The 19,373-nt window shown below is 39.9% G+C and overlaps 1 protein-coding gene and 1 long non-coding RNA gene across 2 annotated transcripts in view; one reads left to right on the plus strand and one right to left on the minus strand.

Moving 5' to 3' along the window:
- LOC127370261 (uncharacterized) overlaps positions 1-19,373 on the plus strand; it is a 273,222-nt gene that overhangs the window by 191,306 nt on the left and 62,543 nt on the right. The window lies entirely within an intron of this gene.
- LOC127369751 (cadherin-12-like) overlaps positions 1-19,373 on the minus strand; it is a 104,850-nt gene that overhangs the window by 18,074 nt on the left and 67,403 nt on the right. The window contains exons 7-9 of the mRNA XM_051411425.1: positions 19,080-19,267; positions 8,137-8,390; positions 5,189-5,325 (exon numbers count right to left, since the gene is read on the minus strand). Of these exons, the coding sequence (XP_051267385.1) occupies positions 5,189-5,325; positions 8,137-8,390; positions 19,080-19,267 (579 nt within the window). The remainder of the gene's footprint in view (positions 1-5,188; positions 5,326-8,136; positions 8,391-19,079; positions 19,268-19,373) is intronic.

Below are 19,373 nucleotides of genomic sequence, written 5' to 3' on the forward strand. Positions count from 1 at the left end.
TATGGAAAGGATCCCTACAGAGATAGAGTTTTTTATGAAATGAATGCGTAGGAGCCTTATAGAACAGCAGTTCTATCACTCTGTTCAAAGCCACCAGACTCCATTGACAAAAAAAACTATTTCACCAACATTCACACAAGTTGCTGATTGTTGGAACGGTAGAAAGACAAACCAAGACGGTTTTGGTGAGTTTTATTTTGTTTCTATCAAATTCTGTCTATTAGGTTGTTTGAATGTACGATGAGCTAGTAAAATGACTGTTTTTGTCTGGCTTAGAACATTGCAATATGAGTACTGTTTCTGGTTATACAACAAGGATCTTACTCTTTAGCAAAATGCTCTTTCACTGTAGGGATAGTTGCCATTATGTTTTCAGACACTTAGAATAACAATCTGAGCCTGTCAGTGGTAAAAAAAACAAGCACTTTTAGTGGACGTATTTTGATGGTGTACAATTGCCCCTAGGGATTACATTAGAGCGAGTTTCGTGGCTGCCAGCTGCAAGTTGTTGTCCCCATTAGTCACTCAGACACAAAAGTATGGCAAAATAGGGTCCAGGTTGAAATATACTGAAGTTACCTTTTACATATTCATGACTCAATAAGCATCAAAGCTAAGTTTGGAAGAAAACATCCTTGGGTATCATGAGCTAATCTGCTTCCTCAGGACTGTGTGTGTGTTTGTGTTAGAGTTAACCAAATCTTACACAGGTGCACCTCTTGAGTGTTAAACAGTGTTATGTTGCATTTGAATCAGTAATGCTTAGTGAATGTTGAGGCTGACAGCTTATTCACAACATTTTTCACAATAAACATATTTAAAAGTGTTAAAAGTTTCTCCAACATAGATTTGAGATGTGATCATGAGTCTGCACAAAAAAAAACAAATGCACCATTGACTGTCAAAGTGAGAATAATTTAGCTGACTGAAAAAGCCATTACTGTGTTACCAAGCACATAAAACACAGATCTTAACCAAGCGATCCTTTCACACCTTGACTTGATCCGCCCTACTCATAGAAATTGTAAGGTAAGGGTAAAAGAAACTACAATATGTCTTCAGCTTTATTAAAAATGCTAAATAATTGTCTGGAGGAAGTGATGGAGAGAGATGAACTCACAGAGAGAAGAGTTCAGTAACAGTAAGATGGAGAAGAAGTGAATGTAAGGGGTGAAGATCAGAGTGAGAAAAATGAGAGAATGACAAGCTGATGGAGAGAAAGAGAGGATGACAATGAGATGTAAGATGATGACCCAGTGCCTGTCACAGTTCCAGCTGGATCTCATATAGGTTTGTTGTCTATTCATACAAAGTCCAGCACAGAAAATTACTACCTCATTAAAACTTCCAGAATCTCTGAATATGCAAATGTTGTTGATTTCTAGTTTCCCTGCTGGACACAAGATGTCTCCTACTTCACTGTGAAGTCCATTCTCAGTGGATGTGCACTGGTGGCTTCAAGTTTCTACATCACACTGTACAAGTTGCATACTGGACCAGGACTGACTTCCTAACTATTTGTGTCACTAATCCTGCTGCTAGGCCCCGCCCCTTAAAATCAGATTTTCAATGAGCACAGAGAAACTTTAAACTTTCAGCAGATGAATGTGAAAACATCCTTCTAGTGTCAAACTCTGCATATACAGCATTCAAACAGCACACTGTAGGAACAAAAATAAACACTGGCTGCAAGGGGCTTTAAAAAAGTAGGGGCTTCAAACATTTCTTTACATCTCAACATTTAGTTATGTCCAAATTATGTCTGAAACACTTGCACATATTATTTAGCCAAAGTTTAAAATGCTGCTGCTGTGTTCAGATTCTGTTGGAAACATCAGATTTGGCCACTAGATGGAGTCAGACACTCATCAACCGTTCACATGATGCCCAGCTGTTTGTGTGTTTTTAACCTCACCTCAAACCCCTGTCAGACAATCTTCTTCAATCATTTTGGATCATCCAACCATTTAACTCACAAACTCCTGTGTTTCTCTCTATAAGGGACGGTGAGGGACTCCGAGGGTTTATGTTGTTGCTCTGTCTAATGAGGAGGCTTGGCAGATTTGTGACTCGGCAACCGTTTGCCTCCTCAAGGAGCTTACAGGAGGAAATCATATGGTGCATACACAGTCTGCATGAGTTAAGCTGCTTGCTCAAATTTACTAAATTTAGTTTCCACCACAGCTGCAGCTGCACTCCAATCAACCAAACGTGCAGAGGAATGGGGGAGAGAGGAGGACAGCAGTATGCAACTGAACACTTAACACAGAATTTAAACAGTTGCAAGGGTTTGTTTTAATATGTTTTGATAATGTATCAATACTTTCAGTATGTACATTAAATGTTGTAGCGTGCACTAATTGTTGATATTTGTTCACTCCAGGCAAGTGGCCTGAAATAAATACACGGTTGATTACACTTATTACCATAAGACCTTTATTAGTAGATGAAAACAGCTAAAGTGATTTGTAGTATGATCAAAAACTAGAACAGTTATGTGGCGACATTGTTTGAGGTTTGCGGCAGTTTAAGAATGAACTTTCAACCGTAGCTTTTAAGCCAACATGGACGAAACCTCCTCAGACGGCTCAGAAAAATTGGAAATACCAGTTTTTTTATGACAACTGGACAAACTCCATCTGCAAACAGAGATCTTGTGATATGATTAAAAGCGTCATTTGTTTTTCAAAAACAAAGATTTTACATGCTCCATTGAACATTGAGTCTGCATTAGTTTTAGACCACATTTCCACCTACTGTAGTATTAATATTTAATCTGTATCTGGATGATGGATAATAACCCCACAGGCTTTTGCATTCACACATGGTATTAATATGTGCTCTTGGCTCGATGCTGCCCCATTCTCAATATGCAAATTTGGTAGGAGGAGCTGGCACACTAATCAAGGGTGTGTACACAGCAGGCGGTTGTGGCTCAGAGGTAGAGCGGGTACACTAATCGGAAGGTTGGTGGTTCGATCCCGGGCTCTTCTTGCTGCATGTCGAAGTGTCCTTGAGCAAGGCACTGAAACCCAAATTGCTGTGCATTGGTGTATGAGTGTGTATGAATGGGGTGAGTGTGGCATATAGTGTACAACGCATTGAGTGATCCATAAAAAAACCCTAAACCTTTACGATGAGGGAAAAGTACCATTATACATGCTTTCTAGTCAACAGGCCTACATTTATATCATACTTTTATCCAAATAGCTTTACAAATTGCCTATCATTCACACATGCACATTACCCAGCAGTGGCAGCACCCATGCTAGGCATCAAACCGCCAATCCTGCAATTAGTAACAACCCTCTCTACCCGCTGAGCCACAGCTGCCCTGTTAGTTCAGGAATTGGACTTACAAACACATTGGTGGGGCCTTTAACATACAAACCAGAATACATTTTGTGGATTAAGAGTTATCTAAGTGCACAAGTGACAGTGTTCAAAATTGGGTGAGTAAGTCTAAACTTTGAAGGTTGGACTTATTTCTTACTTCAAAGTTTGGACTTACTCTCCTTCCCCACAGCAATGAGTACTCACATCCTGTGAACATCCTGGGAGAACGGTGAAGTCGACCAATGCATATAAATAGAGGCATGGACACAAATGATGAACCTGTATCCCTTCCTACATTTAACCTTGCGATTTTGGGCTAGATATAAAATAAATAAATGTCAACCTCATTGCTGTCAACCAGAGATCCTATAGGTTTTGACCACCTGTAGTGAGTCTATTAATAGTAGCTGCATAAGACTGGTCTGTAGTCTTAATTTGTGTCTTTGATTAGTCTAATGCAAGTCAGACTGACTTATTTAAAGCCTAAAAAGTTAGCTTGCATACCCACAGGCTAACTTAGAACTAAGAGCCATGGTCCCATGGTAACAATCAGTGACTTCCAATGGCTCTTAATGAGAAATAATAAACACTATCTGTATTTCCATCAGCATATTTTGAAAGTATCAGATTAGAAAAGATTCCAAATTTTAAAAATGTCCTCCATTTTACAAAGAGGTGGCTATTATGTGGCTATTGCGTGTATTATGTTAAAAAGTTAATGCTTTTAATAGGAGATGGAAAGACATTTTCTAAATAAGTTCTGACGTAGTAAACATTTAACTCAAATCACAGATGTGGTGTTTTTGCTCCTCATCGCTCCCATGGCTCTATAATATATCCATGATCTCTGCACACAGATCTGATGGGAGCTTCCTCATATTTATACATCACACTAACACAAATTTCATATTTCCATCCTGTTTTTTGCATTAACTTTTCTTGTTGTGTCCCCCTTTTTCTGAAGAATTGGCGCCACCTACTGTTTATGTCAATGAACCAACTTCTAATAATGACAAAACGGAAGACAGTACGGATAGATATACTAAATATTCTGCTTTTTTTATGACGGAGACATCTGGTTACCAGGGCTAATCATAGCCTCATCCAACTTTCTGTTTTGGCAAACGTAGCATGTCTCTCATGTTTTATCCATGAAACACAATGCAATGCAAATGCTGTTGTGTAACATTAATTACTGAGCTATATGACCACACGAGGTGAGATACATACTAATTATTACTAAAAGAGCATTTTTATGTTTACCCCCTCGTAGAACCGGGCCTGAATATAAAATGACAATAATAACATATTATATATCAAAAATCTGGTGGGGCATGTGCCCTTCCACCTTGAATGGGCATGACTTGAATGTCTTGAAGCAAGCAAGCAGACTGTCATTCCAATATATTGAATATTCAAGTTTCATATTATATATCATAATTTCCTAAACAGCATTCCATTACATACATGTATATATATATATAAGGTTAAACAATTAATTCTGCATGGATTGAGCATCGGTGCGGAATTTGAATTGCATGGAGGGAAGGCAGACTCTGTCACTAACAATGAAAACTACTACATAGTGAGGCAGTTACAGTGTCAGTACATTGGTTGGCTAGTGCTGAAAACATGGCAACCCTAAACAGCATCAATAAGATTTTAACCTGTTAAAACGCACCTGGCGATGTGCTTAGGGTTAGGGTTAGGGATAGAGTTAGGGTTAGACAGGAGTGGTTAAGTTAGGGCAGGTCTTAAGAGGTTAATAAATGTAATAATACTATGTCACAGACACTGTTTTCTTTTTGGATGAGCAGCTCTTGGCAGTGTGTGCTTGATGTGGAATACTTACTGACTTTTGTTGCTACTACGGTGATATTGTGCAGAACAGCTGTCTCTCTGTCCAGGTATTCATTCGTGGAAATGGTTCCTTCAACTGTGTCAATATCGAAACAGCTGTCAGACTCTGTGTGCCATTCCATGGAATACCTGCAGAGATAAGAGCAGTACACATGAGTCCACCTGAGAGGACAAAAAAGTTACATTGACTGGGTGGGTGCTGGATGCTTGGAAATTAAAGTTGAAAAATATGCTTTCACCACAACAGTGTCACAGGAGAGTGCTAGCTGTGCAGCCCTATACACGTGTGTTTTCAAGTCTTCGGGTCTATTTTCTTTCATTTCCTACACGTAATTACAGTGCTTGTGTGTCTGAGTGCTGTCAAAATGTAGGTGACCTAGACACAAGTTCTGTCCCTCAAGGCATCCTGCTGACCTAAAGCATTTCTAGACAGTTGACCAAATAAGTCCATGAGCTGAACAAGTTTATGATCAATAGCTTCAGTTCAGCTCCTAAATGCAGTTGCCAAGTTGTAAATGTTCAAATTATCCTTTTTCACAGCACTTGATGGACTTTTCGATCAAAAGCTCCACAGCAACTACAAAATGAACTGAGGTGAGATTGTTTTGTCACTTTTAACTTTAAATCTCGAGGTTCAATCTAAATGTTTACTTTTGTCTTATGACTATCAGATTTAGTGTGCACAATGACTGAATGATATTCACCTTGGACACAGTAGAACGTTACAACTAATTAAAGCTGGGGGGAACAAACAACATACCCCACCCCCCAATCTGGACTTCACTTCACATCCAGCCAGGTGAGGAGAGAGCTGGAGAGGCTCAAACAGAGGAAAGCTGCTGGACCGGACCGCATCAGCCCTCGAGTACTGAAGGCATGTTCCAGCCAGCTCTGTGGAGTTTTCCAGCACCTCTTCAACCTCAGTCTGCATCTTCAGACAGTGCCAGTGCTCTGGCAAACATCCTGCCTGGTCCCAGTGCCCAAAAAAGGACGTCCTGTGACACTGGAGGAATACAGGCTGGGGACTCTGACCTCTCACATCATGAAAGTTATGGAGAGACTGGTCCTGGCACACCTCAGACCATTAGTGTGCGCATCGCAAGACCCCCTGCAGTTCGCATATCAACCTCATGTGGGGGTTGATGATGCAATCATCTACCTGTTGCAGAAGGCCTATTCCTCCCTGGACAGACCCAACACCTCAGTCCGCATCATGTTCTTCGACTTCTCCAGCGCCTTCAACACCATCCAGCCCAGACTGCTGAAGGCCAAACTGGAGAACGCGCAGGTGGGTGCTCCCCTCATCGATCGACTATCATCGATGACTATCTGACGGGCAGACCGCAGTTTGTGAGATTGAAGAACTGTGTGTCTGACAAACTGGACTGGTCCACAAACTCAGAGGCCATCTACAAGAAGGGCATGAGCCGGCTTTACTTCCTAAGGATGTTCTATCAGTCTGTTGTGGCGAGTGTCCTGGGGTGCGGGCATCAAGGCAAAGGACACCAACAGACTGAACAAACTCATTAAAAAGGCAGAGTCTGTTGTTAGCTTGAAGCTTGTCACCCTGGAGGAAGTGGTGGAGGAGAGGATGCTGGCAAAACTGCTGGCAATCATGGACAATCCCTCCCACCCCCTCCACACAACACTGGACAAGCTAAAGAGCAGCTTCAGCAACAGACTCATTCATCCCCGCTGCTCTAAGGAACGATATAGAAAATCGTTCCTCCCCTCTGTTATAAGACTCTATAACTCATCTTCCACTGTCAGAGCCACAATCACAGACCTGGACTAAATCTACCTGTGGAACATATACTTCATCATATACTATCATATGTGATATGTGTTATTGTTATTATTGTGTGATATTAACCATGTTGATATTATATATCATATTTATAAAATATATTATTATTATATATCATATATTACAATTATTATTATTATATAACAATATATAAGATATTATCTATTGTATGTATATCTTGTATATCTATATATATGTGTACATATTATATATATATTGTGTATATATATCACAGTATGTATGTATGCACACCTTGCACAGGCTGAATATATGACACATGTTTACATCATATCAATATTAATGTATAATATCTATGTGTATACATGTATATCTGTTCAGTCATCATATTATATGCACATATTATTATTATATTATTATAATATTATTATATAATATTATTATTATTACAACTCTTTGCCCCTTACCTACCTATTTATCTTTTTTTAAAATCTTTTCTAAGTATTTTATTCTATTGTTGTATTTTATTGTATTATAATGTACCTGGCTGCTATGATGACCCAATTTTCCTCTGGGGATTAATAAAGTCTATCTATCTATCTATCTATCTATCTATCTATCTATCTATCTATCTATCTATCTATCTATCTATCTATCTTAAAGCAAAGTTGTTATTATTATTTTTCGAACTACCTGTATGCATTGTCTAATTCATGTGTAGGCTGATCATTTGTCCACTTTAAACAATGATTTACAACAAAAGTCAGGTGACGTCGTTTAAAGAGCAAGAAAGTCATTACATATCTGCTGTACAGTTGGAGCCTGATGGAAGTTGACTCACTTTTGAAGCCAACCTCAAGTGGCCATTAGAGGAACTGCAGTTTTTGTTACTTCCGTGTTGGCTTCATTTGCAGCCACATTGGTTTAGTACCAACTCATCGTTAAGAACTAGTATGTGTGGTGCAACGTATTTTAATATAATGATGCTTAAATCTCTACTTAGTAAACATTTCTGTTAGTACTAGACTAAGTCTGAAAGAGCTGGAGCAACTGGCTCCAGGGCTGGAAACTAAATAATACAAAGTCTAAATCTCAAATCTCACTAAAACAATGTTAAAGTTATCTGTGTACTTTGACCGTGGCTATATGCAGCAGACTAATGAATTCCTTGTTACCTGACAGCGCTGCTGCTGGCATCCAGGTCGTGAGCTGTCACAGAGCCAATGATGGTCCCTGGAGGAGTGTCCTCATACACATCCATAGAGTAGGAGGGCTTGGTGAAGACAGGAGGCTCATCCATGTCCAGGACATTCACTTTGACTGTCGCTGAGTCCTTGAAAGGCCCCAGATGAAGGAAACGGGGGTCCAGCTGTGCGTTAGACGCCTCAACCTTGAAGGTATATGACTTCTTGGTCTCATAGTCGAGAGTCTGCAGAGTAATAAAGGGAGAGAGACAGGGATGAAATCATTACAGAATAGAGCTCCTCAAATGACTATATCGCAAATAAAATAAAAAAAATTAATATAATTTTGTTACATCTCAGGCAGTTGCTGCATATGCATATAGAACAATGTGGATCAATCATTACCATTTGAGAATACAGGGCAACGTTTAAATTTGTTTTTGTTTCCTTCTTTGAGGTGTACGAGATAAATGTCATTGACTACTACAATACTAGGTGACACAGTGACGACGTTTGTGTAACAGTATTGCTAAGACCTCTTACCTGACCCAGGTACCATAGCAACTAGGACTGGGTATTTGTACTCTATACCCTTACCTTTTGTTATTGCCCAAAATAACCTAGTACCAAGTAGTATTATAACCTCTCCTGTGAAATGAGACCTGCATTCGATCTTTTTTTGTGCCCAGATGTAGAGAAAAAATTATATTTTTTTAGTAATTTAAATTTAATTTAATTATAGTTTTTGCTTGGAGCCAATCACTGCAAGCATTCTTTGAGTTAATGCAACGTGTGACTGGGCCACTACTGCAGCTACAGCAAGGAGGTATAGCTATCAGTTACAGAGCATCTGTAGTGGTGAAGTGGAGTACGGTGTATTTGATGGAGCTGGAAAGTCAGTGTGCAGAGATGCCACCAAAATGATTTAAAGTTATATGCACCTGTAATTGCATAAAATGTGGATTTTTTAAGAAAAAAACTGAGAATACAAGTAACGTGATAAAAGTCCAGTGACGTACTCTATTGGTATTGGTATCATTTTAAGGGGTACTGGTAATTTTTTAAACGACACCCAGTGGAACCTAGAGCAGCCACAGCACCAAACAGTGACAGAAAAAACCCAGGATATATGATATGTCTTGGGATTTTCCTGTGAATGGGCTTAATGTATTCAGCCCAAGTAAAGTAGCATAAGCTTCCATTCAATTTTGATTGACAGGTGTCGTGACACGCCCCCTTCATATGCTGCCCATTTGGGATAAATTAATTCAGCCCAAAGGCCAGAGACCTTCGACCAATCACAGCGCAGTAGCTGCAGTACAGTGACCTTTGACCAATCACAGCACAGTAGCTATAGTACAATGACCTTCGACCAATCACAGCACAGTAGCCACAGTACAATGACCTTCGACCAATCACAGCGCAGTAGCTACAGTACAATGACCTTCGACCAATCACAGCACAGTAGCTACAGTACAATGACCTTCGACCAATCACAGCACAGTAGCCACAGTACAGTGACCTTTGACCAATCACAGCACAGTAGCCACAGTACAGTGACCTTTGACCAATCACAGCTCAGTAGCCACAGTACAGTGACCTTTGACCAATCACAGCACAGTAGCCACAGTACAGTGAGGCTTCGTAGTAGAACATGGAGAGAGGGAAGTGAGCAACCGTAGTAATGGCGGGCGTTAGGAAACATGAATGCAGCACGAGCCACATTGGAAATAGCAAAAAGTTGTCATTGCTTGGTCTTAATCTTCGGAGCACTTTTTCTTAAACACAAATCGCCATCACACCCCCCATTACATCTGCAGAGTCAGAGGTGTTTCAGTACACTGAAGAGGATCAAATCCTTTCTTAGAAGTACAATGGGACAGGACAGGCTAAACGCACTGGCTATGCTGTCCATTGAGTGGGACTTCATCCAAAAATCAGCAGACTTCATTACATGGTGATTAACCTGTTTGCGGCACAGAAAGGCCGTCGATGTGAGCTGCTTTTTAAATAAGGTATGCCCAAGCTCTGAAACAACTCTCTCTTCTACATATATTGTTATTTTTGCTTTGGTTTTGTAGATTTATTTCTGGTACATGGTGTTGCAAATTGTTGCTGGTACTTTTCTATAATGTAGTTATAGCGCAATTGGCATGTGCTGATGTGTACAGAGGGAGAGAGAGAGAGAGAGAGAGCATTTGCTATAATAAAGTATACAATGTTGTTGCTGTAACTTGATGTGATGCTACTGTGGCTGCTGTTGCTGCTGTTTGAGGTATTGATGAGTGTAATGCATTTGTTAGCCCACCCACCCAAACTCACCACCAGCCGTCACTGGCTATAGCAATCCATTTAGGTGGTATTGCAATTAAGAGTGTGTGAAAAATAGTTAGCAAGCGAGCAGAAAAAATGGCTAAAAATAATGGATGAACTGTTTACATAGATCAGTAGAAGTAATGGAACATCCAGCTTTTACCAGTCCATGTGGTTGACCACAGACCAAACTAAACATTGACGGTTTAACTGTATAAAAATAATGTAACATTAACTATTACATTCACTGTAATATGATTAATGGTTCATACATCCAACTTTAAATTAATTCAAATTAACACATTTGGAGCATAATGGTGATGATGGGGTACTTGAGTTCTTTGGTCTAAGCTGTGTGGGTATGTTGGGATCCATTGCTGTGTTGTAAGCATTGCTATGGACTCACAGCTCTGTTGAAAAGAAGGCTTCAGAAATGCTTCAGAAAACTATGGTGTATCTGTCAGTAACTGTAACACTCAACCAGGAATACATACTGTACATTGACACACAAAGTTCAAAATTTACATTTCTGCATCTCAAGCATGATGTCAGGATAACCCTTACTGTTGCATAGCAACCGTGACTGCATCTTGATATATTAATTCCTCACAGCAGAGACTTCAAAGGGCAGCATATTTGGTTATTGATGTCTAATCACTTTGATGAATGCAGCACTCGCTGATTGATTTGGACACAGAGGAGGGTCAATTTCCATTCTTCTCCATGCTTATCTGTTGTGAATGCACAGGAGAGAGATGCAGGAGACAGCCACTTTGATATGGAAATGTAGCCGCAAACTGTACCAAGAAACATTCATACACATATCAAACTCAGTTTTTCTCATGACACTGAAATCATTTCACATTCCTGAGCTTGACTGTTGCTCTGTACTGTACGTCAGAAATAAGAGGATCTTTCTACTTCAAGTAGAAGACTAAACTTGAAGATGAGCATCATGGCCGCTGTATTGCAAGGAATATACTGGCGAGATTTTTATTTTATTTAGTTTTGATTTTAATCTGTTTTAGCTCATCCCTCCAGGAAGTTGCAATGTTGCGATCGCAAAATATTGAGCCATACGTCACCAAAACTACAAGCAATTTTATTCTCACTAGAACAAGTTGCCTTAATTTTTTATGAATTATACAAAAACGATTTTATTGCAAAAAATGCTAAACTAAATAGAAATCATTGCAATATGGAATGTCATTTTTCAGAAAAGCTGCAGTGAAATTGGACATTTCAGGCTCCACAAACCCTTAAAAGAAGCCTGCAAGAGACTAATTCCCACTCTGCACCCATTATGCTTGTTCTTGCACTGTAACTTTTGTCTGGGTCAGGACAAGTGCGTAACACTTAAGTCAAGAATTTTCGTGAGACTGGAACATATTTGATAGAGAAAATGTATTGTGGTTTTGCGGTACTGCCCCAGACGCTCAGGACTGGGGGATTGTTGGTGTAATGGTGAATGGACCTGTACTTGTATAGCGCCTTTCTAGTCTTCTGACCACTCAAAGCGCTTTTACACTAAGTAACATTCACCCTTTCACACACATTCACTCAGTGATGGCAAAGTCACACACCGATGCATGGCATCGGGAGCAATTTGGGGTTCAATATGTTGCTCAAGGATACTTCGACATGTGGCACCAGGAGCTGGGGATCGAACCCACAACTTTCCGATTAAGGAACAACCCGCTCTGCCTCTGAGCCACAGCCACCCAGGTGTTTATACTGCAAACTCCGAAGTGGAGCTTTGGACCACTGGTAAAGTATGTTTTCAGGCCTAGGACAGGGGAAAGAATACTGACAGAGAGCGGTGCAGTGGCATGCCAGAATTGGAGCCATGCAAGAGGGCTCAGCAGCTTCTATAGACAAAGCTAATAGCAGAGACTCAGAGACTTAAGAGGACTTTGACGGAGGAAGCTGAGAAAAGCAAAGGAGAGAGAAGCTGCCGGAAAGACTAAATGCTTTTAGTGGTTGGTAAGAGCTTGGTGAAATAATTGCCGTTGGATTAGTCAGTAGTGTTAACTCCTTGCTTTGTCTGCTGTTGTTGCACTTGCTTGATGTTTGGCTTTTTGCAAATTATGGTAAATAGAAATGGAATTGTATACTCTACTAAAGTCCATTGAACAGAAACTAACTCATTCATACACATGTGTGTGAATGTGTTAGTTTAATACACAACATCGGGAGAAATTTGGGGTATAAAAAAAAAAAAGAGGGACATCAAACCACCAACCTTCCGTCTAGGGGACGACCCGCTCTTCCTCTGAGCCACAGCCGCCCTAACTTAATGTAAACTTAACAAAAGTACAGCTGTCCATATTTAACCACAGTGGGATTGCAACTGGGGGTACCAAATACCAAATCTTACATAATGTTGCTTTGGGAATACAACAAATCATAGATACAGAAGTATACACATAATTGCTGACACACATATATCATACACATACACGCATATGGGGGAGGTTTTGATAGCTGAGAAAAAAGCATCACATTATACACAAACACACATAATCCCCTGCCTACACAAACACACACAACTCTTTCATCCCTTCCAGCGACCTTGTGGGAAAATAACATATTGTCGTTTCCCACAGACAACTCACTCTCTGCCAATCAGCTCTATTGATAGATAATGGAAAGGAGATGACTAACATGTAGATGTGGGTCCATGCGCCTGTGCCTACAGGCCTATACACGTGAGGGGAATAAGTGGATTTTAGAGTGGAAAACTCGAGAATATAAATCAAAAAAAGCTATTTGACAAAAAGGACCAAATCATTTTATGGACTTCATTCCCTCAAAGAGTTATTAAACACACAAAAGAAATGTAAGCTGTAAATGCATTCACTGTGCAGAATTCTAAGGCTACTTTGAATTTGAAACCCTATGCTTTCTCTTTACAAACTAATGTGACTTCATGGAAAACTAATCACCTACGCAGTTGAATAAATTTTACCCCCTCAGATATGAGTTTTGTGAGGATGTGTACCGGCTGAATGCAAGAGGTGGCTTCCATAGACAATGTAGCGATCTAAGTTCAAATCTTGTAACCTGCAGCGGTAAATTCCACTACAATCCCTATGCCGATTCTTGGTAACTTTTCAGTTTAGCTCAACAAATTACCTTTGCAAGCACAGAGAAACAACCGTTACATTGTATAATTAAAAATAAATGTAGTCTGAGTGATGTCACACATAGGTTTCTAAATAGCCATTGTGAAGCTTAGTGTGGTCAGTTCTGGCCATCGCCATCGTCCTGACTCTGCCAGCTCCCGGCTAATCTACCTCCCTATGCCCCAGGATCCCTGTGCCAGCACCTCTGCGCTGCCATCACCCATGCGCTGCTTCAGATCAGACCTCCGTCATTCTTCAGATTCTTCAGCCTGCCTGCCCAATGTCCGAAATTAAGGTTACCTTGTGCTTGAGTACAGTATGAGACGGAGAGGGATATGACGAAACAGCATCTTTATTTGACGACCTGGGATGACGTGTTGCATGAATGGGGAAATTTGCTGTACTGATTGATGGACATTTTAATATGGGGCTTTATGAAGACTGACTCACTCCTGAAACCAGCCTCAAGTGGCCATCAGAGGGACTGCAGTTTGTGGCACTTCCATGTTAGCTTATTTTTCCAGCCGTGGAGGTTGCCATTTATAACCTCTCACTGTGTCCAATGTTTATCCCTCTGAACTCATTACTGTAAGCAATAAATCCTCTTAGACTGGCCTGACATAGGGCAGAACACCTTGGTAGAGACACCTAGAGGAAGACAGACAAAAAGAGGGGAAAAAATGTCTCACTCTAGTAAAGTTTCAATTTTCTGAGGAATTAAGTGTCTCCTGACTGACCTGAATTTGTCTGGTGCAGACCAGCAAGATGATTAAAAAAGGGGGAGAGTTAAAACCTCCTGAATCAATAAAATTCACTCTGCGTTTCACGTGGCTGACACATAGACTTGTAGGGTTAAGTGAGGGGAAAGGGAAAGGGAAGAGGGCTGACTGGCAGTGAGGGAGCTGGGGAGGATTTAACTGATTGGCATCTTGCCACGGACGTTAGAGAGGAAGAGGAGAGGGAAGGTGTGCAGAGTAGGATTAGTGTCTGATAGAGCTGAAATATGCTACTTTTCATATTATAACAAAAAAACGGGATATTATATATATAGGAACCTGAAACTGTCTGTTCAGTGGTGTTGGCAGTGTGTCCTGTTGACATGCCACATGGGCATCAGTGAGCTGGTGTGGCTATCAATATGAGGCTAGCGGCCACAGAGCAGAGCCCTCTTTACAACAAAGTGGAGTCAGAGCAGAAAAGAGCAAAGCTAGACATTTAAATACAGCTAACCCTAGCATTGCTCTTTTATTTATAGATTTCCTGCCTCATAAAACCTGAGGTTTTAAGGATGCTGGCTACTGTACCTCAGCCGCTGGCTCGATGCCAGAACGTTGCTTTCCATAAAGTCTTTGACTGGTTTAACCCTCAAATACCAAGCCTTACGATAATGTTGTATCACATCTGCATTCATTGATTTAGCCACTTGGGGGCAGTGCAACAACTGACACTGACATGTTATCTCCCTATGAAGTTGATATATTGAAAAACAGATGCCAAATTACACATTACATTAACTACATGGGACTAATTTATTTATTTTTTAATTTGAGTTGAGGTTGTATCCACCTGATAAATGCAGCTCCAATATTGTTTATTGTTTTAGTTCTGGTTTGGTCTCAACCAACTTCTGAGAAAAATATCTGGATCATTAGCTTCTTAAGTGTGTAACATTTAGGAGGATCCACTGGCAGAAATGGAATATAATAATCAGGTTTTCATTAGTGTATAATTACCTGAAAATAATAATTGTTGTGTTTGTGTTATCTTAGAATGAGCTGTTTTATTATTTACAGACCCCGCGGGTCGCCTTCCATGGAGTCTGAAATGTTGAACCATCATCAAATACAGATGCCAGCGATGTTCCATAAGTTGTAATCTGTAACTCTACCGCTAAATGCCACTAAATCCTACACACTGGTCCTTTAATGCTCTAACTATCTGCTGTTTGGTGATGGGCAGGTAGTGTACAATGGGTTTCTTGCAGCTTTTTAACTGAAGCTGCCTGTTGCTGCCGGAAAAGATACTGGTTCAAAAAAATTTAACCAAAACAATGAGCTGAAAGAGACTAAAATGCCCCACAGACCCACAGAACTTAGAGGAGCTGCAGAGTTGGTTATTCTCTGCTTTTCTGCTGGTTCATCACCTGAAAATAAAAAAATTATCGTTTTTCTTACCTTAGAGTGCCCGTTTTTATGTACAGACAACACGGGTCCCCTTCCATCGAGCCACTATGTTTCTACAGTAGCCCAGAAGGGACAAATCAACCACTGGCTCTAGATAGGTGTGATAGTGACAGAGTTGCAATCTGTAACTACACTGCTAGATGCCACTAAATACACAATGGTCATTTAAAGTTGTCTTGTTCCTACAGTGTGATGTTTGAATGCTGCTGTGCAGAGTCTGATTCTGGACGGATGTTCTCTCATTCATCTGCTAAAAGTGGAAAGTTTCTCTGTACTCATTACAAAGCTGATTTTAAGGGGCGGGGCTAAGCCAACAGTTCAGTGATTTGCATGCCACTAAATTAGCTCTGATGCTGGGCTATTTAGGACACATTCTAAAACCAAGTATATTTGAAAAACGTAATGTTCTCTGCTGATCCCGGAATAATACTTATGGAGCTGCAGTTGTGCCATCACACTGCAATAAGAAAGCTATATTTAGGAGAAATGGTAGATAAATAGCCTAATGCTGCTAAACAAAAAGACCAGTGTGAGTGTGAGTGAGTAACCAATGCCTGCCAGGATTATGAAAAATAAATGTGGGAGATGTTTGGCGGTTGTTAAAACTTCATTGACTGGGCTGTAAACAATCTGACAGACTTACATAATAAGTATTTAATTGACTGCTGCAGTCATATCCAGTGAGTGTCATGCAATTCTAAGTCATCCTGTCACAAACTTGTGACATATGACTTAAAGGCTTGAAAAATGATTTAATCAGGATGTTATGTGCCTTATTGAGAAGACAAATGAGGTACAACCATTCTTCAAACTTAGAAAAGAGACATCCAAACAGGAAAGTCTCACAAAACAATGATTACACATTAATATTCCCAAATCAAGCTTTTCGCCTGCAAATCACAAACCTAACACGTCAACCTTAGCAGTCTCACCACTCTCTGAATCCCTTTCAACAGTGACTAACATTTTCCTTTCCAATGAATCAGCTTCCAAATGATTAGTTCCTCAGGAGTTCAGCACACGTGAAAAAACTTCATGTCCTCATTCTGTAACCCTGTTGAATCACTTTTCTTTTCTATAATGTCCTGCCACAAATACAGTGATCAACACAAACAGCACTAACTTAAATTGGTCTGGCCCAGTGACAGCCCACATAGTCCACTATAAACTATTCTAACTCAAACTTTACAACTTATAGATTTTAATTACAAGATTTAATTAAGTTAATTGATTGAGTTGGAAGTACAGTTATGGTGAGGTCATGTGACCTTGGTCTAGCTCGTTTATGGTCTAATGTTAGCTTTTTACTTCTGGCAATCGCATTTATACTACAAAAAAAGTATGATAAACCTTTGTTCACCACAGAGGTTATTTTTGACAATAATCCAGAATCCAATGGAACAATCCCCTTGGCTTTAACTTGTGGGTTGAACTACAAAAATACAGGCTGCCATCCCACCAGCACTCTATAGCCATTTTATGTAAGGGACATGAAAACGTCCTCCTCTGGTAGATGTGCTTGAACAATTAATTATTGATCAGATGTTCCGCTGGGTGCATGATTATTACCTTCTGTGACATGTGATGTGGAGCATGAAAAATTATTAAGTGTCATTCAGAAATTTTATATAGTTTCACTGTCAGTCACTATCATTTTATCTGTTCAAAATGATAACATTTCAGTATCAGAGTATTTTCACATACAATTATAAATGCCTACAACTGAACAGAAATGTACCTGATCATCATTACCAATTTGTGTGTAGACAGTGTTTAAGATATGTGCAATCATCAACATCAACATAACTGTGAGTCAACTTCTTTTTAATGCTCAACAACTGCCTCTTTGTTTTTAAACAGCGAGCAGGGACAGGATGTCAGCACTGGATTTTTGGCTTATCTCATTTCTAAAATGAAAGGCGTCACTGGCAAAGTTTCGTGCTCAGAAAGTAGCTGTCGTGTCTGTTCTGATTTAGAGGACGGTCTGAAATAAAAGCCTCCGCAGCCCTCTGATGTTAAACTGCTTGATGTGATGTGACATGTGTGCTGTGTGTGTCTCGCTGTGGGTGTGTATGTGAGTGCGATATGAGGTGGTATCCCTCTAGACAGAACATTTAACAGAGTTTAAGTTTCTGAAGTACTCAGATGACTCCTTCTGGAAGAGCTTTACTCTGAGATCTGAGCTGAAACCTTTATGAGGAGTTAAAATTAGTTATGGTGGTCTGCCAGGAGCAAGTGCCATATATTCGAGTTCATACCAGACTTTACAGTAGTTTTTCCATGCCAATAATTGTCTTTAAGATCACATTAAATCCCAAATTAAACACTTTCCCCCTCCTCCTGTGTTCCTTCTCCATCCCTCTACACCTTCCTTTCTTTCCCATCTCATCCCCATTCTTCCAATATATATACCACAGATCTTAAATCATCAGGGGGATCCAGTGGCTGACACAGCAAAATGAAGGCTGTAAAGTGTGCAAGGCATTATCTAGTCTAATAGCTCGGTTCAGTGGAAGGTTAAGAGGCAGAATGATTGGGATCAGAGCCAGATCAGCAAATTCCTCCCACTCTCAGATCACTGACAGCACATCACCAGTGGAATGCTGGTGTTTGCAAATTTGCCTTTGGTTCTAACTTACTGGAATTTTATCATGGGATAATAGTCAGTTTACATATGTCTGATCTGGGGGAATTAAAATAAATTGTTTTTTTTACAGCAGCTTGCTATTTCTCTATCAGAATTGCCCTTTAGGCTATGGATCTGCATGTATTTGATGACATATTTAGCAAGGTAGAGCAGTGACTTTATGCTTGAGCACTTGACTGTTAATATTATTGAATATTATTGAACTGTAACCACTGTACCGTGATATGCATCGTATCAACAGTTTCTTGCTAATAAAGGTATAAATAAGCATGCCAATTCACTTTTCATTGAAGCTATGGCCATGACAATAAGGGTAACATCAGACTATGCTGATTTGCTCTTTAATAATTGCAACTGTAAAACTCTTAAGCCAAGGTTTGATTAATTTGATGCTCACTTTTGATCTTGACTAAAACTACACTAAACTGTTACTGTACTGAACTGACTAAAAATAAAAAGGATTAGGTTGACTAAATATGACTAAAACTAACTTGGACTTTTGATCTCATAAATAAGACAAAGCTGACAAAATGAACACTTAATGACTCTGAACCTTAATTAATTCATATAGACCATGCTATTATCAGAAAGCTATAATTTGAGAATGCACTTCAAACTGGTGTAGTACAGTATTGTATCTGATATGTCTGTAATGACTGAATGTACCTTTTTCAAGACTACAACTCCCTCTTGACTTTGGCCATTAGAGATGATATCAAACATGTTGCCTTCATCTCCTGGAACAATGGCGTAATCCACCTCTGCATTGCTGCCTGCGTCCAGATCGTGGGCCCGGATCCGACCCACTGCTGAGCCAACTGACGCCAACTCCGGCACCCGCAGATGGAAAATACCTGATGGAATGACGAGGGAAAAAAAGTGAAAAAGCAATTAAGTACAATTCAAGAAAGAACATGTAGACTGATTCTTCACAGATGAACCAATCAGCGACTCATTCAT

The sequence above is a fragment of the Dicentrarchus labrax genome, unplaced genomic scaffold, assembly GCF_905237075.1.
Source record: "Dicentrarchus labrax unplaced genomic scaffold, dlabrax2021, whole genome shotgun sequence".
Lineage (NCBI taxonomy): Eukaryota > Metazoa > Chordata > Actinopteri > Moronidae > Dicentrarchus > Dicentrarchus labrax.